The sequence below is a fragment of the Notolabrus celidotus genome, chromosome 19 (assembly GCF_009762535.1).
Source record: "Notolabrus celidotus isolate fNotCel1 chromosome 19, fNotCel1.pri, whole genome shotgun sequence".
Taxonomy (NCBI): Eukaryota; Metazoa; Chordata; class Actinopteri; order Labriformes; family Labridae; genus Notolabrus; species Notolabrus celidotus.
Genome location: NC_048290.1, coordinates 18,898,615 through 18,918,121, shown reverse-complemented (window position 1 = coordinate 18,918,121; position 19,507 = coordinate 18,898,615). Strand labels below are relative to the sequence as shown.

Below are 19,507 nucleotides of genomic sequence, written 5' to 3'. Positions count from 1 at the left end.
TTTGTCTTTATTTTCAGTCTGTAAATCAGCTTTAAGGCGCATCAGTGCCCCTACAGGTCTCAGACTGTACTACAGCACACCAGCGCCCCTACAGGTCTCAGAGTGTACTACAGCACATCAGCGCCCCTACAGGCCTCAGAGTTTACTGCACACATCAGCGCCCCTACAGGCTTCAGAGTGTACTACAGCACATCAGCGCCCCTAAAGGCTTCAGTGTACTACAGCACATCAGCGCCCCTACAGGCCTCAGAGTGTACTGGCGCACATCAGCGCCCCTACAGGCCTCAGAGTGTACTGGCGCACATCAGCTCCCCTACAGGTCTCAGAGTGTACTGGCGCACATCAGCTCCCCTACAGGTCTCAGAGTGTACTGGAGCACATCAGCGCCCCTACAGGCCTCAGTGTGTACTGGAGCACATCAGCGCACCTACAGGCCTCAGAGTGTACTACAGCACATCAGCGCAGCAGCACATTAAAGGCAGCAGATTAATAAAAAGAGACAGTCCATATTTTTGTAAAACATTTAATGATGAACAGAAGAAGAAAGATGGTAAACATTAACTTTTTCTTTTTCCAGTTGCGTTCTGACTTTCTGAGTCTCGTTTGTTTTTAAGTTTGTGACTGCTACATGAAAATCATCAAACACAGAAACATCTTAAGAGTTCGTACAAAACAAGATTGTCTGAGTATATCTTCATCACTGCACAGACTGTAAATATTTAAATCTATCATCTGGAGCTGCACTTCCATTAACTGATCATGTTTAATATAAACCAGGATCGAGACCAGGCTCAGTGGATCCTGGTCCTGGTCCTGGTTCAGAGCTGCTCTCAGATAATTACAGTCAGACTGTATGTGATGTTCATAAAACCTTACAGCTTTATTTGAATCATCTTCATAATAATATTATTAATAAGTATAGTAATAATGATGTCTTGTGTCAGTCTGGCTCCACAGTGTGTTTATTGTGTGCTCAGAGGAAACTGACCTGAGGTCAGATTACCTGTCAGACACTGAGGATGGGCTTTTATTTTGAAGGGCTGGAGTTTATCCTGTGGACATCTTTGGAAGCAGCAGAGTGTGAGGACGGCAGCCAACGTCTCTGTTTCTTCTTTTAACGTTCCTCTTTGCATGCATTCAGCTGCGTCCATAAAGCACCAAATATAATGAAACATAGCACCATTTTTTACAGTGTCCTTTATACTGTTAGCCACCGTTAGCATGCATACACTCTAAAAAGTTACGTTCCACTTCTACAAGTCTCCACAAGGCAAGTCATGATATCATACAGTACTCTACATGATGAGCTAATACAGTACATTAGAAAACAAGTACAGGACACACCCACTGTTACATCACATTATCTACACATACACCTGTATCCAGGTAAACACACCTGGTCACACCCCCAGGACCCAGGTCAACGCCTGCACCTGAGAGTGGGTGGGACTGATGGAAAACAGAGTCCCTCCTCTTCCTCAGTGAGTGTACATTCACATCACTGCACACACACACACACACACACACACACACACACACACACTTATACATACACACACACACACACACACACACACTCATACACACAGTGTCCAGGTGAGTCCACCTGTGTCACATGATCATCAGGAAATTACACAGAGCAGAGTTCTGACCAGCGGACGTGTCTATGTGCTGGATCAGGAGTTGAGGGATCAGTCTATCACACGGAGCTTTAAGGCGTTGGGTCGATGTTTAACAGTCCGAAAAAACCCTCCAACATCCTGCAGCTCGACGTCACGATTCATCAGAGGTTACACCTTTCTACCTTTAGATAACTTATAAAGATTCATACTGACCATTTAAACTTCTTACAGTCAAAGGTTACACCTTTAAACCTTTAAATTAATTAAGATTGATCATCAAATAGTTTATACTGATCATATAAATGTATAATAATCATATAAAATTATATTGATCAGTTAAAGTGACAAAACGTTTGTTTCTGGTTTTCATTGCTGAGTGATGAAGATGAGCAGCAGCTGCTCAGACACAGACACCTCCACCTGTCAATCAAACACCTGATCCAACGCTAGCATCAGACTACTTTTCCTCAATGCTGACCTCATCTAAGTGATTAATTAAAGACAAAGATGGGATGGGATGGACTCAAGGACTCATGGACTCAATGGCTCATGGACTGAAGGACTCATGGACTCATGGACTCAAGGACTCAAGGACTCAAGGACTCAAGGACTCAAGGACTCAAGGACCCAAGGACTCATGGACTTAAGGACTCATAGACTCAAGGACTCATGGACTCATGAACTCAAGCACTCAAGGACTCAAGGACTCAAGGACTCTTGGATTCAAGGAAACCAAGGACTCATGGACTCATGGACTCAAGGAGTCATGGACTCAAGGACCCAAGGACTCATGGACTTAAGAACTCAAGAACTCAAGGACTCATGGACTCATAGACTTAAAGACTCAAGGACTCATGGACTCATGAACTCAAAGACTCAAGGACTCATGGACTCATGAAATCAAGCACTCAGGGTCTCATGGATTCAAGGAACCAAGGACTCATGGACTCAAGGAATCAAGGACTCATGGACTCAAGGACCCAAGGACTCATGGACTCATGGACTTGAGGACTCTAGGTATCACAGCCTTGCGGCCTCATGCTCTGCAGGGCAGCACCTGATCGACTACAGCAGTCAGAGTCTCCTCCTCACGTCCTCCTGATCTTCTGATGTCCTCGCTCTCAGCGCTTTAGACAAACACGTCTGCTGAAACTATGATGCTGTAAGATGAGGAAGAGGGCGAGGATGAAGATGGAGATGAGGAAGAAGATTAGGGCCAGAGTGAGGATGAAGATTAAAGAGTGAGGATGAGAATGAGGATGAGGATGAAGATGAGGATAAAGATGAGGATGAAAATGAGGACGAGAATGAAGATGAGGATGAAGATGAAGATGAAAATGAGGATGAAGATGTCTCTAGAAGTGTTTTTTTTAATTTGGAGTCATTTTTTTAATTTATTGTGAAATCAGATTTTTGATTTGTTTTGAAATCAGTGAATTGACTCTTTAACGTTTGTCTTTGTTGAGTCTGTTCACAGCTGATGCTCTCTGTCACTCATAAAAATCACACAGGTGAGTTTGTTACAGGTGTGTTTACCTCACTTCAAACATCACCTGTCTACAGATTAATTTCTTCCCATAAACACAGTACAATAAACACTAACATTTTATTTTGAAGGTCCTAACTGACCTCTGAATCTTCCCCTTTAAGAACTGTTTGTTTGTTTGTTTGTTTGTTTTTTTGTTTGTTTGTAAGATATTAAAGACCACATGGAGGAATTATCTGGATCACTTTAATTCACTGTTTCATGTTGTGGTCTTATTGTGTCATTCTTTTATTGATTCATTGATTTATTGGGTCTTATTTTGAGTTATGTGCGAGCTCAGTCTTTTCTAATCTCATAGATTTAATCGTGTTTCATTAGCACCCTGTCGTTCTCTCGTTTTCAGACAGCTCTGCAGTCAGGTGAAGTATTTAAGCAGCTTCTTTGAGGGAAAATCTTCACAAATATACAAAATATAAAATATAAAATACCTTCATTAGTATTACTCAGACTGACATTATCATAAATACAAACAAAGCATTGCACTCTAAATATTTATATTCTTTATCCTATGGATTTGTTTTATTTATCAGGCTGATAAAAATCTGTCTGCTTTCTGATTCATTTTATTTCACAATAATTCATCTGTAATCTTTTTTTTCTGAACTTCATACTCAGAAGAAACACAAAGAACTTATTTCCTCCTATTAACTCCTTTCCTATATTAATCTGTGAAATGAGCACAAACATGCAGTGTCTGCCTCCACCAGAAAAAGTAGTTCTAGACTGCGTTCCACAGGAGCAACATTGATACAGTCACAGATAGTCTTTTTATAAACTGAGGAGTTTTATAAACTAGAGCTTATGTAAATGTGGAGTTTCAATTTATTACAAAACTGCTCAATAAACACGTTTATAAACGTGAAGAATAAACATTGATGGTGTGTTCAAGAACAGTCTCTCTCTTCAAACAACTCTGACGCAAAACTACTGACGTTATGTGAATGATTTAAACTGATAATGAAATCAGAAGAATACATTAAATCAGTCAGATCAGTGAGATCTGTCCATCAATCAATCAATATATCAATAAATCTTTATTTATATAGCCCAAATTTACAACACATTTTATCTAATGACTCTTAATAACCACAGCAGGTCTAGAACGTACTCTAAGTTAGACTGTCAACTAAAGACAAAATCAAAACTTTAATCAAAGAGCTTCTTCTCTTTCTTCTTCTTCTCTGCTCATTTTCAAATCTTTGATTTGTGCTCATTTCACAAACTTCGGCCTCTGATTGATTAAGCTCATCATTGAAACCAGCTGATCATTAAGTTTAGCTGGTTGTTAAAATCAGCTGATCACGGAATCAGCTGGTCGTTGAATTCAGCTGATTGTTAAAATCAGCTGAGTGTTGAATTGAGCTGATTGATAAAATCTTATAATCATTTCAATCAACAGTTAGTTAATCAGTTTAATTTTGTCAATCATCTGATTGGTGTGATCAGCTGATCACTGATTGTCACCTGACAGTGGACAGGTTTAAAGTGAAACGCTCTTTCTGGTTAACTCTGCTTAACTCTGGTTACTTATTCATAACTCTGGTTTACTATGGTTATTTTTGGTTAACTCTGGTTATTTTTGGTTAACTCTGGTTAAGTCTGGTTAACTCTTGTTATCGAGCATCTCAAAGTGCAGATTTTCATAAAGTGCCGTTAAAATTTGATTTGTATTTACAGACGTATTTTTAAATTCTTCTTTTAGCAGAATAAATTATCCTTTCTGTCCGTCTGGAAACTTCAGCTGAGATTAAAGATTAAAGATTAAAGATCTGCAGCTAAATCCACAAACAGGACCTTTAATCAAAGTTTGATTATTTGAACTGTGCTTAAACTTTACTCTTTAGAATAACTTTTAATCTAACAAATAACACTCACAGAATCTTTAAAGTTCACACCTACACTGGACCACAAACACACCACAACCAACTAGTCCTGTGCTTGACGAGCACCCGAACGCACCACAACAATCAGCCTCAGTATATATCTTTTAACTCCATGGCCAACCAGTACTAAGATTCCCCTGCACCTGAACGCACCACAGCAATGACTCCTGTTTCTCTTCATCACAAGGTAACTGTGAAATCTGACTTATCAGCACCTGAATGCAACGCAGCAGAGCCACATGCCTGTCTGAGTGAAGATCATTATGGGATGGATTCAGATGTTGAAACTCAGTGATTTCAGTTTCACACCTGATAGGTGTAGCTAAAGTATTGTTACCATGGTTACCACACGTTGATTACACCATCAGGTGCTCAAACAATAAACACCACGCAATGAATCGAACCAGCGGTCGCAGGGTCAGTGAACGCCTCATGAATGAATCTGCTGATTAAAACTACCTCCTCTGTAAGTGCTGCTGTTACATCATCATCTTCATCATCTTCATCTTTACTCAGAAACTCTGTGACAGGTTATTAACACAAGAACATCCCACCTGTCCTCACCTGCCTGATCAGCCAATCAGAAGGCAGCCTGATGTTTACCTGTCCTGATGTTCACCTGTCTGTCAGAGAGTTTCTGTAGCTGCACACCTGCAGAGTGAAACAATGTGAATTACTAATGTGATAATTGCTCAGGTGTCCTCAGATCACCTGCTCACCTGTTCGTTCTTCTCTGCAGGATGTTTTTTATTAAAGTGACTTTTGTTTGAGATTAAATTTAAAGATCTTCTACATTATTTTATTCTACATTAGATAAAAACTACAGAAGCTGCAGAGTCCTCCTCTTCATCACTGATTCTTCATCAGTATCAATAATCGATATTAGGGCTGGGGGTCACTGTAGGAGGAGCAGCTCTGACAGGTGGAGGACTGACGGTGAGTTCTTGGCAGGTTCGGATCTGAAGGTGACCAGCCCTTATCAACAGGAGAGGGGAGGAGGGGGAAGGGGTACACCTGCGGGTCAGTCCTCGTGCTCCTCGCTGTCTGTCCGCTTCTCTTTGTGGCACGTGGTGAAGATTCGGCGCATCTCCTCCTCGTACCGGATGAAGTTCTCTCCGAACCGGGTCCAGGCCTTCAGTGGGACAGTGATGGTGTTCCGGTACGGCTGCCGGACCTCGCTGATTTTCAGGAACACCCCAAACCGGTTCGAGCCCACGTCGAAGTAGAACCTTTTGTTGTCGACCCGGAAAGAAGCCGCTTCGGGCAGCTCGGGACCGTGGTCATGGTTCCTGAAGCCGGTTCGGTCCCGCTCGTCTCCGTCCTCATCCCCGTAGTCCTCGATCAGCTGGGACAGCGCGTCGCGGAACTCGATGAGTCCTTGCGCGGGCAGCACGATGGTCTGTTCGATCCCGGGCCCGTAGTACCCCATGGTCCCGGTGCCCTTACTGACGGTCTGCCGGATCCGGAGGAAGCGGCCACGCTGGTTCTCCTTCAGGTCCAGGAAGTACTTCCTGTTGTCTCTCTCGATGACCTCGCTCTTCAGCACGCGGTGCGCGTGCTCGTCGGATCCCACAGACCCGGTAGGTGACAGCCCCGCGCGCGGCTCCTGCGTCCTCCTGCGGGTCTCGTGCGCGCGGGTCTGACTGTCGGTCCCGTGCTCGTCGAGCTGCGGGCCCTGGCCCCCCCGCAGCCCGATGCGGGCGTAGTAATCTATAAAGTCTGCAAGCGCGGCGCGCAGCGCGGGGGCGGCGGACATGGACAGAGTCAGCTTGCTCTTCCGGACCGTGTCGTGTCTCCCGCGGCCGATCCAGACCTCCGCGATCTTCAGGAAGCGGCCGCGGACGCTCTGCTTCACGTCCAGGTAGAACCGCTTCTTCTGGATGTCTACGCGTTTGGAGGCCAGCTCCTGGATGTCTGAGCCCGGCTGCTGCTGCTGCTGCTGCTGCTGCTGCACGGAGCCCGGTTGTACGTACTGCGGAGGGGGGTATGAGGACCGGGGTCCGGCATCTGATGCAATCTTCGTCCTGGTCCGGTCCATCCCTCTGCAGCATCCATCAGCCATCACGCTCACTCCGCAGACCCCCCCTCCATCTCAGACCCGCAGCCTCGGATGACCTGAAAATGGCAGCTCGTGAGGATCATCAGCTGATCCAGAATCCGCGTCCTTAACGGAGGTCAGATAAAAACCTTCAGACGGTCTGTGCGCACGGACACACCGAGCCTCCTCACCTGCAGCCTTCGCACCTGCCTGCAGCCTCCGCACAGCCCGCAGAGCCCGCAAACATCAGACCTGAGCAGGGAGGAGGCGAACAAGACCACATGAACCCGATGAACCCAGCAGCCCCCCCTCCCCGTCCTGAGAATACCTCTGTTAAAGAGACACACACCGGTACACCACATCGCCACTTGGGGGCGCTGTCCACCCTCCAAAGACTAAAGAAAGAACGCATCCCATAATAATCCTGATTCAGAGGACCAACTCAGCGCTGCATCAAAGCAGTAAACCCAGCATCCGACCACCAGAGTGATGAAGAGTGGGATGAAGAGAGTGATGAAGAATGTGATAAAGAGTGTGATGAAGAGAGTGATGAAAAGCATGATGAAGAGTGAATAAAAGTGTGATGAAGAGTGAAGAAGAGTGTGATGAAGAGTGATTAAAAGCATGATGAAGAGTGATGAAAAGCATGATGAAGAGTGAATAAAAGTGTGATGAAGAGTGAATAAAAGTGTGATGAAGAGTGATTAAAAGCATTATGAAGAGTGTGATAAACAGTGATTAAAAGCGTGATGAATGGTGAAGAAGAGTGATTAAAAGCGGGATGAAGAGTGAAGAGTGTGATGAAGAGTGATTAAAAGCGGGATGAAGATTGATTAAAAGCATGATGATAACGTGATGAAGAGTGATTAAAAGCGTGATGAGTAGAGAAGAGTGTGATGAAGAGTGATTAAAAGCGGTATGAAGAGTGTGATAAAGAGTGATTAAAAGCGTGGTAGAGTGATAAAGAGTGATTAAAAGCGTGGTAAAGAGTGTGATAAAGAGTGATTAAAAGCGGGATGAAGAGTGTGATGAAGAGTGATTACAAGCGGGATGAAGATTGATTAAAAGCATAATGATAACGTGATGAAGAGTGATAAAAAGCGTGATGAGTAGAGAAGAGTGTGATGAAGAGTGATTAAAAGCATGGTAGAGTGATAAAGAGTGATTAAAAGCGTGGTAAAGAGTGTGATAAAGAGTGATTAAAAGCGGGATGAAGATTGATTAAAAGCATGATGATAACGTGATGAAGAGTGATTAAAAGCGTGATGAGTAGAGAAGAGTGTGATGAAGAGTGATTAAAAGCGTGGTAAAGAGTGATTAAAAGCGTGGTAGTGATAAAGAGTGTGATAAAGAGTGATTAAAAGCGTGGTAAAGAGTGTGATAAAGAGTGATTAAAAGCGTGGTAAAGAGTGTGATAAAGAGTGATTAAAAGTGATGAAAAGCGGTATGAAGGGTCTGATGAAGAGTGGTTAAAAGCATGATGAAAAGCGTGATGAAGAGTGAAGAAGAGTGTGATGACAAGTGAAGAAGAGTTAGAATCACAGCATCAAACAAAAAATCCCACACACACAGAATCACATTCAAAAAATCCCACAGACACAGAATCCCACACACACAGAATCACTCACAGAATCACACACAGAGAATCACATACAGAATCACACACAAACACATACAAACACACAGAATCACTTACAGAAACACACACAGAATCACACACACACTCAGAAACACACACACACAGAAACACATACAGAATCAAACACACACAGAATCGCACACACACCATCAGGATGTTTGAAGTTTAGTTTATTTTCGGCTCTAACAGAGAAAGTATTAGTTTTTATTTTCTGACGTCTTTAAACATGTTTTTATTGATCAGCTGATTTATCACCGAGTCCATGACAGTCCACAGAGCTCCTCTGTCAGTTCTGTGTTCCTGCTCCTCTTCATCACCTCTGTGTTCCTGCTCCTCTTCATCACTGTCATGTTATGGCTCTCAGGTTGTTTCCAACGCGTCTGAAGTCAAAGTGAGTCAGGCACATGATCTCCATGCAGAGTGAACATCAACTAACAGGAATGTCCAGTAGAGGGCGCTAAAGCTCACAGACACACACATCCTGCTGCAGGAACTATCCACACTCACATACACATGCACACAAGTTAACTCCCCCACACACACATACAAACACAGACAAACACAAAGAGTTGTCAGTATAAAGATAATGCATAAGAATCTGTGCAAAGCCACATATTAAAAAAAAAACAGGTACACACGTGTACCCACACAGGTACACACATGTACCCACACAGGTACACTCACAGGTGTAAATACAGTCTTTAAAGTGTGAAATAATCATGACATGAAGGCAACTTGCAAGCCAAGCTTCTCACTGAGGTCTGTACCCCCCTCACGCAGGCCTGTACCCCACCTCACACAGGCCTGTACCCCCTCTCACTGAGGCCTGTACCCCCCTCACGCAGACCTGTCCACCCCCCTCACTCAGGCCTGTACCCACCTCCTCACTGAGGCCTGTACCCCCCTCACGCAGACCTGTCCACCTCCCTCACTGAGGCCTGTACCCACCCCCTCACTGAGGCCTGTACCCCCCCAGCTGGGGCATGTAGCTGGAGGCGGAAGCAGCTGATTGGTGCTCTGCAGGCGTGTTGTTCTCCGCGTCCTCCGGAAGGGAGCAGAAGTCTAGGGGCTGAAGCTCCTCTCTCAGTGCTGCCCCCTGGGGGCTGAGATTGTTCCCTGTAGGCCGACTGCAGCGCTGTGACTGTCTGCTGCCCTCCTGCGCTGAGGTATCAGGGTTTTCCTCGCAGTCTAGCAGGGGTTGGGTGGACTCAGAGCGAGAGAAGAGGGTGGGCTGGGCGGGGGTCTGACCTTTGTATCCACTGGAGGCCACCACAGAGGAGTACTGCACGGTGCTGGCGGTGGTGTCAGCCATGTCCCCACCCTCATCGCTGTCTGAGACGCTCTGGCGAGGAGAAGACATGCATGACGAGCCACCGATGCCGCTGCTGTGCTCCTCAGAGAGAAACTTATCCTTCTTAAGAGGAAGTCCCGCCTTCTCCTCATCAAACAAGCTCCGCCCATCGCACACATCCACATCCAGCACGCTGATCCCCGACACACAGCTCTCTCTGGGAAGGTCCGCCTACAATGGGAGGAGCCACAATATCATCAGGATTCACTCGAACCTATAGACTTACAGCGCTAACTGAGGCTCCGCCCGCAAGGGGGAGGGGCCAGACCATCAGACAGAATATTATCTTATACCACTTATTCATATGTTTCAGTAACGTGACTTTTTGTTGCCGCTGCCATCTTTAGGAGCGTAGCGCCGTTAGCCGTCCGGTGCACATAAATGTTTAAATCGAAAGCTAGAGAGATGAAAGCTGTTAACTTCACGAGACACTCCATGATCCGTGCAGAAAGCTGCTCTTCTGATCTTCCCCTTCAAAATAAAATACAGGCTATATGTAAACTCAAATTACTGAACATTGTTTTGATCAGAAGTTTAATTTATTTTCTTAATTTTAACCCTTTTGTTCCTGTTAGGTGGCCCTAAAACTCATCACACATAGAAAACCATAATGATATTTGTTCCCAGGTTGATTCTAAAGATGGTGCCGCAGATGCTGTGTGACGTCACGTGAAACCCATGAATTCAACCTCTACAAGTGAGCTTTAACTGTCCACAGGAGACCACACTGACCTGCTGCATGAAGAATAATAAGAGTTCAATGATAGATACGTTAAAGGTATGATGGCGTCTCAGGTGAGTGCGCGCTGTCCTGACCTTTAGAGAATAATCTGGAGACCAGTTCTTGATGGTACTCTCTCCAGGGTCAGGGATCCGAGGCCAGAAGTTCTCCCTGATCCTGAAACACAGACAGAAAACACATCTGTGAGAACAAGGTTTAATCTGAGCGTGGGCGGGGTCTGATAATGTGGGTGTGGCATGATAATGTGGGTGGGGCCTGACAATGTAGGCGGGGCTGGACTCCAAGACTGTTTGGAGCTCAGCAGAACTACAGAAGCACCTGAGGTGTTACACCTCATGAACACTGTGCTTATGTGTGTGTGTGTGTGTGTGTGTGTGTGTGTGTGTGTGTGTGTGTGTGTGTGTGTGTGTGTGTGTGCGTGCGTGCGTGCGTGCGTGGGGTGTCATTTTCACTCACACATCTTTTTTGTAGAAGCATAGCAGGACGATCATCAGGAAGAAGAACAAGAAGCCCAAACTGACTCCAACCACAATCCCCTCGATCTCCCCAGGAGCTGATACACACACACACACACACACACACACACACACACACACACACACACACACACACACACACACACACACACACACACACAGTTATTATTTTTTACAGACAAATATTTATCTCTATATTTTTGTATTTACCTGTTCAAATAGTTTCTTAAAGTGGCAGGAGCTTTGATCACTAACTGTTACAGATTCATAAGTACTTACCTGTCTCACCTGTCTGTGTTTATCACTGCTCCATAACTAATCCACACTCACCTGTCTCACCTGTTTGTGTATATCACTGCTCCATAACTAATCCACACTCACCTGTCTCACCTGTCTGTGAACTTCTCAGTACCTATCTGACAGGTGTACATTGAGTCCATCTGCTTGTCTTATTCCATAACTCCCAAGCACTGCTTACAAGTTTATATCTATGTACATGTGTGTGTTCAGGTGCATCACCACCTGCAGAGTGTCACAGGTGTGTCTCACTCACCATACTTCTGCGTGGTGAATGAGTGGGTGGATCCCTTGTAAGAGCCCGCGATGGTGGAAGCTGTGATCCAGGTGTCATAGGTGGTGTCAGGTGACAGCGAGGTCAGCTTGTAGGAGGAGGAGTTACCCAGGACCGTCACAGCTGGGACAGGTAAACAGAAGTACATCATGAGGTAACTGAACTATATAGGTGGGTAGGACATTAGAGACATGTGTACAGGTAAATGTGAGCCAGGTGGACAGGTACCTCTGGTGGCGTCTCCTGTCCTGTAGTAGATGGTGTAGGTAGAGATAAATCCTCGACTTCTCTCAGGTGGAATCTGAGTCCAGACCAGGTGAGCACCGTCATGACCAGGTACACCAAGAAGCGAGACTGAGGGGGCCTCAGAAGGAGCTACACACACGCGCACACACACACCGCACACACACACACACACACACACACACACACACACACACACACACACACACACACACACACACACACACAGGGGCATTTACACGTCTGTAATGATCTGGATTTTTAATCTGCAGCGTTTATAAACGTTTATCTATTTCACCTCCTTCCTTCAGAAATGCCTCCACACTTGTTGCTTTGCTGCTCCAACCCGACCGCAGCACATACACCGACACCCTGTAACACACAAACGGCTCCAGAGGACCTACACACACACACACATATACACAGTTTTTAACCATAGATCAACAGATGTATTGTCATCAGCTGTAGAGGTGTTATGTATAAAGGTATAAATAACACCTGTAAAGATGATGTTTTGTGATGTGTACACACACTCGTACCTGTGATGTGTGTGCGTGTGGTGCTCTTGTTCTCTTTCTGCCAGTCCATCTGTCCGCGGCCCACCCACTCTACCACAAACTCTGAAACCTCTGAGCTCCTGGGTAGCCTCCACTCCACCAGTAGACGGCCGTCTTGGGAACTCACTCTCAGATCCTCCACCGAGGGGCGCTCTGCATGACAAACAGAGTAACATTTACAATATTACAGGGCACACAGGTGAGACCGTTCAAATCTGACTGACCGAGCTCGTCTATCAGTCTTCGATCACATCACATCATGTATATAGACATCAGAGAGATGAAGAGCACATACCTTTACCTCGCTCAGGGACACCTAAAAATGCCTTCTCTGATTGTCCAACAGAGTTGATTGCAGTGAGGAACACTTGGGTGGACTGATGGTCAGGAATGGGGACCTGTTTGAGGACTGTGATGTCTCCTGACCTGCTGATCATCTCTGTGGTGTTCTCCAGCTGTGTGCTGGCATTCGTCACTCTGTGGGCCTTAATCATCAGGGAAAACATGGTGATCCTCCCATTGGAGTGCACAGGGTCCTGTCAGAAACACACCTTTGTTACCTCAAACTCAGGGCAGAGATTTCAACAGGTGTCACATAGGGTTAACTTTTAGTGTTATCAACTGTTAAAGTTTTGAGTGTTTTGTCATCAGGTGTGATAGTGCTGTATGTTATCAGGTGTGATAGTGCTGTATGTTATCAGGTGTGATAGTGCTGTATGTTATCAGGTGTGATAGTGCTGTATGTTATCAGGTGTGATAGTGCTGTATATCAGGTGTGATAGTGCTGTATATCAGGTGTGATAGTGCTGTATGTTATCAGGTGTGATAGTGCTGTATATCAGGTGTGATAGTGCTATATGTTATCAGGTGTGATAGTGCTGTATGTTATCAGGTGTGATAGTGCTGTATATCAGGTGTGATAGTGCTATATGTTATCAGGTGTGATAGTGCTGTATGTTATCAGGTGTGATAGTGCTGTATGTTATCAGGTGTGATAGTGCTGTATGTTATCAGGTGTGATAGTGCTGTATATCAGGTGTGATAGTGCTGTATGTTATCAGGTGTGATAGTGCTGTATATCAGGTGTGATAGTGCTATATGTTATCAGGTGTGATAGTGCTGTATGTTATCAGGTGTGATAGTGCTGTATGTTATCAGGTGTGATAGTGCTGTATGTTATCAGGTGTGATAGTGCTGTATATCAGGTGTGATAGTGCTGTATGTTATCAGGTGTGATAGTGCTGTATGTTATCAGGTGTGATAGTGCTGCATCTTATCAGGTGTGATAGTGCTGTATGTTATCAGGTGTGATAGTGCTATATGTTATCAGGTGTGATAGTGCTGTATGTTATCAGGTGTGATAGTGCTGTATGTTATCAGGTGTGATAGTGCTGTATGTTATCAGGTGTGATAGTGCTGTATATCAGGTGTGATAGTGCTGTATGTTATCAGGTGTGATAGTGCTGTATGTTATCAGGTGTGATAGTGCTGCATCTTATCAGGTGTGATAGTGCTGTATGTTATCAGGTGTGATAGTGCTGTATGTTATCAGGTGTGATAGTGCTGTATCTTATCAGGTGTGATAGTGCTGCATCTTATCAGGTGTGATAGTGCTGTATGTTATCAGGTGTGATAGTACTGTATGTTATCAGGTGTGATAGTGCTGTATGTTATCAGGTGTGATAGTGCTGCATCTTATCAGGTGTGATAGTGCTGTATCTTATCAGGTGTGATAGTGCTGTATCTTATCAGGTGTGATAGGGTTTCTGTACGGATGTTATATTGCTGTTTTGGATGCAAAGCTTTTGTAAACAGTAGTTTCAGTTTGACCAAGTGATTTACCTTGCAAGCAATCTGAACATTTTGTCCATTTGCATTGGGGCTCCCTAAGATGGTCATCCATAAATCAGGTTTTCCTCTCGGTGCTGGTAAAATGATGTAGAAAACAGAATCATCAAACATCATAACAACATAAATTCATCACCCACAGGTTCACAAAGTCTGCTCACCTGGAAATAGAAGCTTGAATGAACTGATTAAACTACTCAGATGTTCCAAGTCCTGCACCCCACTGAGACATCTCTGACAGGACGTCTGACTCATATCTGTCTCGATGTATTATATACTCTATAATAATAATATCAGTATTGTGTCTACGAGCTCAGACAGTTCAATGATAAGGTGTAAACTCACGGGCCTCAGGCGTCCACTTGGTGGCATTGTTGCTCCAATCGCTCCAGCGCCCATGTCCTCGTCTCGCATTCTTACAGCTCACCTGAGAGATGTACTTAGTGCCAGGCTGCAGGTTCTGCAATCTAAAGGACTGGATGTCCTGAGATGTGTCCTCCTGAGGCACCTGATCACAATCAGAAACAAAACACACACCTTAAAATATGAAAGTAAAATATTACACACATTTAAACATGTAAAGAGATATAGATTTAAAACAAGTTAAACATGTTATGAGTTAAAGATTAAAAACATGTTAAACATATTACGAGATAAAGATTTAAAACATGTTAATCATGTAATGAGTTAAAGATTAAAAAGAGGTCCCTGATTCAGTCTGATTCTAAAACACAAACAGGATGATGACACAGATGTGGTGACCTGATCAGTAAACAATAATCACAGCTGATGAATATCAACTCTCAGATAAATACTATCTACTTTGTAATTATAACAAAAGAACACTTATGTAAACTGACATCAGTCCAGGTGTTGGCTCCCTCAGTTGTGAATCTGATCCGGTACATTAGCCTGAAGTAGGATTTATCGATGGGCAGAGTCCAGTTGAGCAGCAGAGAGGTGGGAAAGCTCTTCTCAGAGATCACTGAGATGTCCGACGGAGGATTCGTCTTCACTGAAACAACAACGAGACAACCAGCGGTCACTACCCTCTCCACCACCTTCATCATCTTAACATTATAATCATAATCATCCTCAACATGCGGGTCCAGCTCTAAGGTAGACTCGTGTTACAGAGCAGGTCAGAGGCAGCAGGATCTCAGGTCTCAGATGAGTCCGCGTGAACTCACCGAACCAGTTAGCCTCCTCTTTCAGGTGTTCTGACTCCACCATCCCCAGGCTGTTCTTAGCCTCCACCCAGATCTCTAGGTTCATGTGATTGGGGTACGTTCCCAAAGACACCTGAGCTTTGGTTTTAGTTGTGGTGGTGTAATTCCCCTGACTGCTGAGGAGGAACACAAACACACATGAAAAATTTGATGTTGGGCTGTTTTTCTAACAGAGGTGACTGATGTTCTCCTGTCTGCAGCAGTGACTCACTGTGGGATCATATGATACATTTAACATTTACATTGCATGTATGTATGATAAATATGGTTCTATATATGTATACACATACATACATGTATATATATATATATATATATATATATATATATATATATATATATATATATATATATATACATATATCATATATCATACACTATACATACACTATACTTGTGTATGATATATATCTGGATGTTAGAGCTGAATGGTGATGTGTGATATATGAGTGTGTGTACTCACGTCATGTCTCTAACATGGAGTGTGTATATTATAGGATCTTGTTCTGTCTGAGGCCCTGAGTCTCTCCACTCACAGGTGATCGTTCCTGAGATATACGTGTTCTCCTGAAGAGCCACACACGACAAGTTCCCCGGCGGCTGCTGCACAGCATCTGACACACACACACACACAAACACACACAGATTCAACTTTTATAGCAGGTCATATTTGTGTATAACTTGCACAGGTCAGTGAACCTGAGATGTCTGTTGATCTATAAATATTAACTTAGATACAGTTTAAGAATCATGCTGAGAATAAATTTAAACTAAACATGTAAATGTTGAGATATAAATATAAAAAATCTAAAATTAACAAAGGAAAAATGAGTGCATACATCCTTTCTGCAGGTAGATGCCATGCATGTAGAGTCCCTGGTTGAGGACAATGTTTGGAGACGGATTTCTGCACAGACAAAAGAGCCACTCAGGTTTGTCTGAGGTGACAGTGAAGGTCACACTGATGGCAGAGTTGTTGATCTTGGAGTAGTGCTCTCTGGGTAATATAGTCTCTGACAGGTTCCAGTAGAGGTCATCTGCTGTCACCTCGGTCCTGTTTATGATCACACATGTAGCAGTGAAGTTTGACCCAACCCTGACAAACTTAGGATGAGGGAACGTCAGAAGATAGTTCTGAGATCCTGCAGAAGGAAACATGAGGACAGGCAGTGTGTGGTTATATAAATGACATCTGTTTGAATATCAATAAGACACTTTGGCCACCCTATTCAAAACTCTGGACATGCCCCTGCACAGGTGAACCATTAAAATGAACAGAATAAAGATTTTAATGTTCAGTGAAGGGCAAATTTTGTTACTGACCAGCATGTGCTGTTAGCATCAGAGCAGCTAACATTAGCATCTGTCCGGCTGACTCCATGATGATGGTGATGAAATCAAAGATCAAACCCCTGCAGCAAAGCACAGGAAACATCAAACCTTATTCATGTATCAACAGGATATTACAGGGACACAACAAAAGATGACCTCACAAAGTAAATACATTAGGGGTGTAACGATTCATCTAATACATCGATGTATCGATTTATATTCCTATGATCCGACTACATCGATCTGAGCTCGGCAAATTGGTCTTCCGGACGACATATATCAATCTAACATCGTTTTAAAAGGTAATTAATCGATTGGTTGATACTAGGAAGTAACGCATTGGATTTAAGCACAGCAGACTTTATATGGATGTGGGGGTTTTTTTTCACTTTTAATGATAAAGACGTTAAACGTTACTCAATTCAGGCTGCCTGTCTGTGACATCATCGCCACGTGCCAGCAGACAACAAAACATAGCATGGCGGATGGCAGAGGAGAAGTCGGCGAGCAAGAAATTATCGATCCACCGTTGCGGTCCAGTGTGTGGAAACACTTTGTTTGGCTCTTGCAAAGACGGAGATGTTCTAAATAATGAATTCCATAATTAATTTATACCTGGTTGCCTTACAAAAATCTAGGATTGTCTAGTATAAAGGTATTTCTTTCAAAGTCACACTGGTTGAATTTTTTGCTAAAAAGTTACTGAGTCGATTTCAAGTCACTGAATGGTTTCGGATCGTATCGCTCTAAATGAATCGATATAGTCCTTCAATCGTATCGGCAACCACAAATCATGATACGAATCGAATCCTTGTTAAAAGAATCGTTACACCCCTAAAAAAAATGCTAAGCCAACGAATCATTCAGAAAATCATAGTGATGGTATATACAGCTTTTGTTCAGACTGTTGTATAAATAATATGGTATATACGGCTTCTGCTCAGACTGTTATAGATAATATGGTATATACAGCTTCTGCTCAGACTGTTATAGATAATATGGTATATACAGCTTCTGTTTAGACTGTTATATAAATAATATGGTATATACAGCTTCTGTTTAGACTGTTATATAAATAATATGGTATATAAAGCTTCTGTTTAGACTGTTATATAAATAATATGGTATATACAGCTTCTGTTTAGACTGTTATATAAATAATATGGTATTTCCAGCTTTAGTTCAGTCTGTTATATAAATAATATGGTATATACAGCTTCTGTTCAGACTGTTATATAAATAATATGGTATATACAGCTTCTGTTCAGACTGTTATATAAATAATATGGTATATACAGCTTTAGTTCAGTCTGTTATATAAATAATATGGTATATACAGCTTCAGTTCAGACTGTAATATAAATAACAATGGTATATACAGCCTCTGTATATACAGCTTCTGTTCAGACTGTTGTATATATATATATATATATATATATAATATGGTATATACAGCTTCAGTTCAGACTGTTATATAAATAATATGGTATATACAGCTTCAGTTCAGACTGTTATATAAATAATATGGTATACACAGCTTCTGCTCAGACTGTTATAAATAATATGGTATATACAGCTTCTGTTAAGACTGTTATAAATAATATGGTATATACAGCTTCAGTTCAGACTGTTATATAAATAACGTGGTATATACAACTTCAGCTCAGATTGTTATATAAATAATATGGTATATACAGCTTCAGTGTGTTAGCTTATATAGCTTTACTGCATATCCGTCATGTTACAGTCTGTTAGCTTCGCCGTTAGCACCATCTTGCACACGCCATGTTGTTTCCGCAGTAAGAAGCTAACGGATGGAACTCACCTGACTGTGCTCACCTTTGTTCTCTCGTGTTCTCTGTCCCGAACCCTTATACATTAAACCATCTTAAATCAAAGCTAAAAGTTTCAACATGTTAAGTTACTGTTTGCCAACATCATCCCAGTCAATGTTCTGAAGAAACCCCGCCCACTTCCCGTCAGAGGAGCCTGGTGTCTCATTACCATGCTGCGAAGCTGCATCACAGCGCGGTGATGTCACAGCATGTGGATGGGCCTGAGAGCGTTCAGCGTCCACCATCCTGCATCACACACTGTTGACAGATCTACTGAGAGAATCACCGTCCAAACATCGAGCGTTGATTGGCCAGAAACTCCCTCTGTCAAAAAAAAATCCGACCAATCAGAGGACGCGTTGTGACGCTGTCCGCTCTGCCCCCCCTTTGCTGATGTTTTCCCGTATGTCCCCGCCCCTTAACCCCCCCTACATGGTCTAAATGTTCCCGACATAATAAGGTAACGGAGGAGGCTTAGGAGGAGACTATTGTCCTCAAAAATGCGTTTTTGGGTGAAATGAACCCTCAGAACAGACTGTAGGATAGTGCTGAGGCACTGGAAGTCAAAAGAGAAGATCTGTTTCAGTGCATTGAG

At 43.3% G+C, this 19,507-nt stretch overlaps 2 protein-coding genes across 6 annotated transcripts; both read right to left on the bottom strand.

Annotated features, from left to right (window-relative positions):
- Positions 1 to 4,554: 4,554 nt before the first annotated feature.
- purg (purine-rich element binding protein G) lies at positions 4,555 to 7,392 on the bottom strand. The gene has a single exon (XM_034710109.1). It carries the CDS (start codon positions 7,111 to 7,113, stop codon positions 6,073 to 6,075), a length of 1,041 nt encoding a protein of 346 aa, XP_034566000.1. The 5' UTR covers positions 7,114 to 7,392; the 3' UTR covers positions 4,555 to 6,072.
- Positions 7,393 to 8,877: 1,485 nt separating this feature from the next.
- il6st (interleukin 6 signal transducer) lies at positions 8,878 to 19,074 on the bottom strand. 5 transcript variants are annotated; one of them, XM_034709938.1, is made up of 16 exons: positions 18,917 to 19,074; positions 17,069 to 17,157; positions 16,585 to 16,887; positions 16,209 to 16,359; positions 15,707 to 15,858; positions 15,377 to 15,531; positions 14,862 to 15,024; positions 14,511 to 14,593; positions 12,964 to 13,204; positions 12,651 to 12,821; positions 12,410 to 12,511; positions 12,097 to 12,243; positions 11,851 to 11,991; positions 11,278 to 11,374; positions 10,896 to 10,977; positions 8,878 to 10,250 (listed from the first exon to the last, which is right to left on the bottom strand). In XM_034709938.1, exons 2-16 carry the CDS (start codon positions 17,124 to 17,126, stop codon positions 9,681 to 9,683), a joined length of 2,616 nt encoding a protein of 871 aa, XP_034565829.1. In that variant the 5' UTR covers positions 17,127 to 17,157; positions 18,917 to 19,074; the 3' UTR covers positions 8,878 to 9,680. The 5 variants fall into 5 exon arrangements, with proteins under 5 accessions (XP_034565829.1, XP_034565826.1, XP_034565830.1 ...); XM_034709935.1 differs by having other exon boundaries at positions 15,707 to 15,861; positions 18,903 to 19,070; XM_034709939.1 differs by having other exon boundaries at positions 12,970 to 13,204; positions 15,707 to 15,861; positions 18,903 to 19,070.
- Positions 19,075 to 19,507: the final 433 nt, after the last annotated feature.

What these genes read in the sequence shown, in the direction of transcription:
- purg (XM_034710109.1), bottom strand. Translation starts at nt 7,113, where the DNA reads ATGGCTGATGGATGCTGCAGAGGGATGGACCGGACCAGGACGAAGATT.
- il6st (XM_034709935.1), bottom strand. Translation starts at nt 17,126, where the DNA reads ATGGAGTCAGCCGGACAGATGCTAATGTTAGCTGCTCTGATGCTAACA. An exon ending in GGCATTTCTGAAGGAAGGAG is followed by an intron (nt 12,244 to 12,409) that starts GTGAAATAGATA and finishes GCGTGTGTGTAG; the next exon opens with CTCCTTCTGAGGCCCCCTCA. An exon ending in TGCTTCTACAAAAAAGATGT is followed by an intron (nt 10,978 to 11,277) that starts GTGAGTGAAAAT and finishes TCTGTGTTTCAG; the next exon opens with GATCAGGGAGAACTTCTGGC.